Genomic DNA, 7,207 nt, shown 5'->3' with positions numbered 1-7,207 from the left:
TTTTTTTTTTTTTTTTTTTTTTTTCAAACTCCCGCACTCATAACATGTGACAAAAAGCTACTCTATGCCAGATTGATTGCGCAGGGCTACTTAAACGTTCTCTTCAACTTCACACACTAAACCAGTGCTGCCGCGTAGTTTATCGTGCCAGTAGTGCTAGTAGTGCTTTACTTTAGTGGAATGGATTTTTTTTATTTTTTATTTATACAGTTAACACTGTAGTGGCAGCACAAACGAAATGCTCCACGGAAATATTCGATCTTACATCTCGCACTCTCTTATATTGTTGGCAAAGAGGTATTAGTGAACCTGGGAGAGTTAAAAAAAAAAGTTGAATAAATCAACAGCAAAAATAGGGAGCTGGACGATGGGAAATACACCGACTATAATATCACGTAGAAATTCCTCACCAACAGGAAATAATGTAAAACGGGTTCACTGGGGTGGTTCAGGTATGGTTTTAACATCGGCAACAGTTATTATTGCATGCCAATTTAATTGAAGGCGCACTCATCGCTTATAAAGAGCCATAAAAGCTTGTTCCGCATTTACTTTGAGAATTCAAATACACACAAAGAGTATAAAAAGAATATGATCCCCGACTGAATATCAGATAGCTCTACTGTATTTATTTATATATTCTAGAATATCATTGATTGATCTGAATTTCGTGTAAATCGCAATGATATTGTAACTATCCATACATTTTCACTCACGTTTCACCTATATTGAATATAGAATTATGTATTGAATGGTATCTACATTAGTTTATTTATATATACATTCATCGGTCTAAATAGTCCTAGCTACTGCTTCTGATGTTGCCAAACGTTTTATTTTCAGACCCACGTGCACATCGGTGGTGGAACAAAACTGTGATCACTCTTGTATAATTTGCTGAAAAACCAAATATTGAGTTAAGGCCCAGGTGGATTATCTTTCGAATCTGATCTTGATTTTTTTATTTATTTTAATAATATGATGAAATGATCTCCAATTGCTATTCAGTTTTACATAGCCCTGAAGTCTCCATAAATTAAGATTGTACAATCAAAAAAACATTGAAAAAAAAGTTGAACATTTTCAAAGAGCGTTTTTGAATAAGATTGGGAAATAAACCCAAAAGGGAGGAAATTGCAAATTAATAATTTGATGTATCTAATGGCTGTGAGGTCATCATTTGTCACAGTAGTCAATGGCTGTCAGATCGTTAGTTACCATAATAAATTATCCATTCACTATATCCTCTCTACCGGACTTATTTCTTAATCTTTATTAAAAACGCTCTTTGAAAATATTCATTCTTTTTCTACTTTTTTTTATTGTACAATCATAATTTTTCGGGACTCCTGCGTGATGTAAAATACAATGGAAATTGCGCTATATTTTACATTATGAGGATAGAAAAACAATCGAGATAACGTTCGAAAGATGATCCACCCGTGCCTTAACTTTTCCATTTCGCTTAGATATTTGAAATGAAATGCAATCCTCCGTATTAAATAATTCATCGGCTTTGTTCATGTATATTAATGGAGGAATACGCTTATGATGAGAGAGTTAACTTTTATATTTAATAATAATTAAACACTTTTTGTGAAAAGAGAGTTGTGCTTGACATTTGTGTTTTGTAAGCACCAAGATAGTACATGTAATCGACCAACTCTTATTCATTTATTTTTGCAATTTGAATTTCGATTATAGGATTACCTGGGCCTCCTGGGAAACCAATTCTTATACCGTCATTTACTGAAGATTCTCAACCCATTATTGTTGGAATTCGCTGGGAAAGATCTTGTTATAATGGAGGCTCTGCTATCATTGGCTATTTGGTGGAGCATCGACGTCTTGGTTCACCCCACTGGGTGAGATCATCGCCCGGTCTCTGTTCATTTCCGGAGCTTACCTTGACCGGTCTCGAACCAGGATGGCGATATCAATTTCGCGTAAGGGCGCAAAATACTGTTGGGCTATCTCCCACCAGCGAGATATCTGATCCATTGACCGTAACACTCCAACGTACAGAAGCAGCAGCGCCATATTTTATTTCAGAATTGAGAAATACAACCGCTTTAGAGAATGAACAAGTAATATTAAAATTTCATTTGTTTTATATTAAGAAATATATATATTTTTTGGTTCAATCTATGCAATTTCAATTGATACATTTTGCCTATGCAGGTGGAATTTATTGTACATTTTTTGGGAACACCGATACCCAAGATATCGTGGTTCAAGGATGGCTTCGAAATATTCAGTAGTCGTAGAACAAAGATAATCACTGAGAATGGTCGAAGTAGTCTGGTAATTCATCAAACAGCTTTAAATGATGAAGGAGAAATAAAATGTACTGCTGTTAATAAGGCAGGTCACATTAGTACCCGGGGAAAACTCATTTTACAAGGTAAAATTTTTTTTTTAATTTCAGTTGTTATGATTTGCTGATGAGACAATTTCATAGCATCAGTGCAACTTTTTAGCACTTCCAAAAATACGACTTCCACGACAGTACGAAGATGGTCTATTATTCGAAAAAGGCGAGACCATTAAATTAAAAATATCAATCGCTGGACGACCATTCCCCTCTGTAACATGGTATCATGACGGCGAAATCATTGATGTTGATGATAGGCATATCATGGAATCGATAGATACTGGAGAATACTCTTTAACAATTTTGGCAGCAAAAAGAAAGGATCGAGGAGAATACACGATGAAAGCTTCAAATAAACTTGGAGAAGATAGTTCATCTTTTCTTGTTACTGTAACAGGTATTGGAGTGCTGCAAAGTATGCTGTAATTATCTGTAATTATTTACTCCTACAAATAATATTTAAATTCATCCAAGATCGCCCTGCTGCTCCTGGAACTATAAAAATCATAATGACTTTGGGTCGGTCGGTGACCCTCTCGTGGACCGAACCTGAAGATGATGGTGGTTGTAAAATAGGCACATATATTGTCGAATATTATAGGGTGAGTTGAGATTAGTAATGGCATTTGTAATTAAATGAATTTAATGAGAGAGAAAAAAGATTCGATTTTTCACTTGGGTCTGTCTTTATTCTCCAGATTGGTTGGAATGTGTGGTTAAAAGCAAACACAAGTCGTAGACCTGAAGCCACTCTTGTTGATTTAATTGGGGATTCAGAATATAAATTTCGAGTTAAGGCAGAAAATCCATATGGTGTTAGTGATCCTAGTGAAGAAAGTGATGTTGTATTCATTCCTCAGACCAGGGGGAGGTAAATTTAAATGCATAATTTATCATTTGAAAAACACACCCGATGTTCTCTGAATTATTTGCATTTGAAAGAAATACAAATGAGTTGTAATGTATTTATCTATTAGTTCCAGTAAGAGCGCACCATCACTCGCTGGAGATGGAAAATTCCAAGGAGAGCAGAAAAATTACCGAGGTCGCAGATTAGAAAAGCATAATGATGAGGATGATATCCAAAAATCAACGAAAAGAACAAGAAGTTTAACAAGGGATGAGGGGACAGCAGGCCCTCAACATTCTCAAGATTTTCATCTTAAACAGTTACAGACATTGGCTTCAAGATCAGTTTCCGTACAACGCTTGGGATCAGACATTGCATTGACAAAATCTTCTAGATCTGATAGTCGAGTAACTTTTGCCGACACTGTATTCCTTCATGGAGAAAAGCCATTAGAAGATCCGTTCATCCCTCGCGCGAAACCACGTTCAAAACCTGATAGGAATTTGAAAGCTACTTACGAAAAAGTGAATGATTCGACAGCGCCAGAAGGAGCATTATCTCATAATTCTGATAATTCATCTATTCATAATTATTCAAATTCTAACGAACAAAGCAAATTGCCTTTTTCAAAGACGGCAATCCATTCTACCATTTCCCAAACGAACACCGCTAATTCATCAGTTGAAAAACAGTATGACGAAGCAAGAAACGATGAAGAATTCATGTTGATTTTATATCCCAATACTGATGCTATATATATAGAAAAGAAATATACATCTGAAACTGATTGTAACTTTGAAAATGATGATGATTTACTACCTCCACCTATGTCTCGCTCGCTACCTGAATTATTTAGTGCACATCATCATCTTATCGAAATAGTCAGGGAAGCTTTTAGTTCAACAGAACTGCTCCACGAACGTGCAATTGAGCGATTCCAAAGGGCTTTAGCTATAGAAGAGGCCAATATGAGAAAAGATGCTTTGAATCTTGAAAATTTTAAACATGGAACACACTTGAGTTTAAATAAATTGAGAAATTTACATCCACCGAGGGTACAATTGACTACAGCCTCATCTCATTTTGAGATTCCAACAATGTGGAATAAACGGAGATTGAGTGAAGGACAAGTTGTTTGCATAAATACTGATAATGCAAGTATTGCTTCGCAACTGACAGTTTCTTCTGACCCTAATTTAGTAGATTTCAATTCAAATGAACAGCCTCAATATAAAATTCATGAACCACTTTCAGAACCTACGATGAGTCTTCGAAGATGGGATGATGAAACTTTGTATTCTGTATCTAAAAATCAATTTTTGAAATTTAATAAAACGTCACAAGAAGAACTCATGTCAGATAATGAGGAAAAATTATTGTCAAACAAAGCATCAACTACAGAGCATATAGAAAATGAAGGGAGCGTGAATAGTACAGAAAAAAAATTAAACATCGGAACCGTAGCTTTACAGCCCAAATCCATTCTTAAAAAAAGGGTTGATGACGTGTCTGTACCGAGCAATACCTCAATATTTATCACAGAAGTCAAATCACCAGATGCAGAGGAATTATTTTCTGATGTTACAAAGCTGAATGATATACAATCTAAGATGATAGCTGCGACTGAGAATAAAAGTTGGATGATCAATACATCTGATAATATGGAATTACCCGTAATGTCCGATACAGAAAATGATAATACTAGTCTGATGATGACAGCTGAAGTGGCTCAGAATCGTAGGAAATTGAGTGGAAAGTCTTCAATGGCTAAAAAAGACCCACCGGAATATAAAGAAGATGTTGAAGCCAAACGCGCTGTGATTGATCTTTATACCGAAATTGTTAATGCATATTCTTCTTCTCCTCCTTCATTTTCACGCTCAGCGAACTATACTACCGGAGAAAGTTCACGTACAACGAGTCCCACCCGCATTCCAAATAATGAAAATCTTCACAATCACAGCGATTTTTATGTAAATGACCATAAGAATTTTAAGGGTGCAATAACTCACAATGCCAATACAAAACTTTCTGAAAGTCAAAGAAGATCAAACGAGCGAAAAAGTCCAAGAGAATTTGGAAACAGTCCTATTGGAGGAAACAATATTCCATCTAGGCCTTCTGGGATGGAGTTAGAAAGAACTAGTAGAGAGTCGTCTACATCAAGATCATCCTCAAAAACTCGGAAAAGACGTGGACGGCAGTCATCATTTGAAAAAATAAAGATTCAAAAAAAGACATTCAAGGATTTGTCTATGATAAATCCCAATGAAATAGATGAACTGGAGAATTTAGAGAAACAGACAAATTTTAAGAAAAAAGATGAATTACTGGAGAAAATAACTTTGCGGAACCCAAAAATATCTACTATAAATGATGACGATATCAATAAAATTGCCGAACCCTTAATACTTCGAACTCGTGTCAAAGTTCAATCTATCATGAGTTATATCACTGATCTGATACTTTTTCTTGGTGCTCTTTACATTTATCTCTTTAAGAAGGAAATATTTGCTATGCCACTCATCGGACTCATACTCTATCGTAGAATACAAGCAAATTTAACAAATTGGATTCCACATTAATAAAAGAACAATATACATTCAGAAACATGAGTTGCCTAAATTGGTCCTCACAATACCATCATAATTTATCTGTTATGATTTTTTTTGTTTTCGATTTTCCTATTTATAAGTATGTCATTTTTGTATTACTTGAATAGTTCTATTATAAGTATGACCAATGTCTTGTTAGGTATCATGCATGTGTATCATATGCATTATACCTACTCTGGTTTTGGAAAAGTCATTCATTCTGTATGTGTGATTTTTTTTAGTATGAAAAATTCAATTATGAAAGTTACATTTTCACAATAATAGGAATAATGGCGTGGACTCGCGCGTGCGTAATGCTAACATGGAACAAATATCTTAGTATCTTATGCGCGCGCCATTAACCGAGATGACGATTTTAGACTAAAAAAGATAGCTTTCAAGAGAGAACGGCCGAGTTCCAACATCATTGGGATCTTATTTTGATCGGGCTAGTTAAACTTCATTCTGTAATTTTATTAAATTCAATAGCAATTCTCATCTCCATGATGGCAGTTATAATTTAAAAAAAAAAAAAAAACGTCAAAATATTCAGCAGTGAGTGACGATGTTTAAAATCGAAACAAAAACTGCAAAACGACACTATCTTTAAAGGTAAAAACTATTGTTTACATGTTTCATTGTATTATATCTAGAAATGTTGAAAATACTCAAATGGTTTAAATGAAATTTTGTGTATAACTGATCAATCTATACCTAATAATAAAATTCCTCTCGTGGATTGTGTATTTGAAATCTCTTATATTATATCCATAATATCCATGAGAAATGAGATTACGAGTATTGAGACTTAGTATGGCGGTTGTATTATTACGGTCTGGGAGAAATGCTGACTGAGAAAGTATTAATACTAGTGCATTAATGGAAAACTAAATTCTATGTAAGAGTTTGCCTTCAGGAGTTAATGCACATTAACGCGAGTAACTTTGGATCATTTACATGTTATTTTTAGAGCAACTGCCGGCGAATCGAACTTGACGGCACCGACGACGACAGCCGCGTTCGTCTCGGGCCCTGTACAATTAGATTATACGTACAATTTACACTCGATAAATGATGCTATCCTACCATAACATCCAATACCATTTACTATGATATCACATACCCTTGTTATAGTTGGTGAGTCTCATCCATTCACCATTATCCATTGTATAACAGAAGAAGAGGGGGAGACCAAAATTGAGCAACAAAGAGAATTAGAATTACCATACTTGATGTCTCTTGCCGTATTTATTTATTAATATTGCCATGTTATATAGACAAATGAGAGCAATTAATTGATTAACAATTGAATAAATGAAAATGCGATGAAATAGATATATATATATATATATATATATATATATATATATATATATATATATATATATA

At 34.5% G+C, this 7,207-nt stretch overlaps 1 protein-coding gene across 1 annotated transcript; it reads left to right on the top strand.

Moving 5' to 3' along the window:
- The first annotated feature begins 94 nt into the window (after nucleotides 1-94).
- On the top strand, nucleotides 95-6,356 carry LOC107045270. The gene is made up of 7 exons (XM_015267473.2): nucleotides 95-452; nucleotides 1,705-2,087; nucleotides 2,182-2,404; nucleotides 2,481-2,771; nucleotides 2,849-2,976; nucleotides 3,073-3,245; nucleotides 3,352-6,356. Exons 1-7 carry the CDS (start codon nucleotides 368-370, stop codon nucleotides 5,807-5,809), a joined length of 3,741 nt encoding a protein of 1,246 aa, XP_015122959.1. The 5' UTR covers nucleotides 95-367; the 3' UTR covers nucleotides 5,810-6,356.
- The last annotated feature ends 851 nt before the right edge of the window (nucleotides 6,357-7,207 follow it).

The sequence above is a fragment of the Diachasma alloeum genome, unplaced genomic scaffold, assembly GCF_001412515.2.
Source record: "Diachasma alloeum isolate Michigan unplaced genomic scaffold, Dall2.0 Dall_scaffold_00906, whole genome shotgun sequence".
Classification (NCBI taxonomy): domain Eukaryota; kingdom Metazoa; phylum Arthropoda; class Insecta; order Hymenoptera; family Braconidae; genus Diachasma; species Diachasma alloeum.
This window is presented reverse-complemented; position numbering and strand designations above follow the sequence as displayed.

Bases quoted from the DNA above. Each gene is read 5' to 3' on its own strand.
- LOC107045270 (XM_015267473.2), top strand. From the start codon at position 368: ATGGGAAATACACCGACTATAATATCACGTAGAAATTCCTCACCAACA. The intron at 2,088-2,181 runs GTAATATTAAAA...TTGCCTATGCAG, and splicing joins CCGCTTTAGAGAATGAACAA to GTGGAATTTATTGTACATTT. The intron at 2,977-3,072 runs GTGAGTTGAGAT...TTTATTCTCCAG, and splicing joins ATATTGTCGAATATTATAGG to ATTGGTTGGAATGTGTGGTT.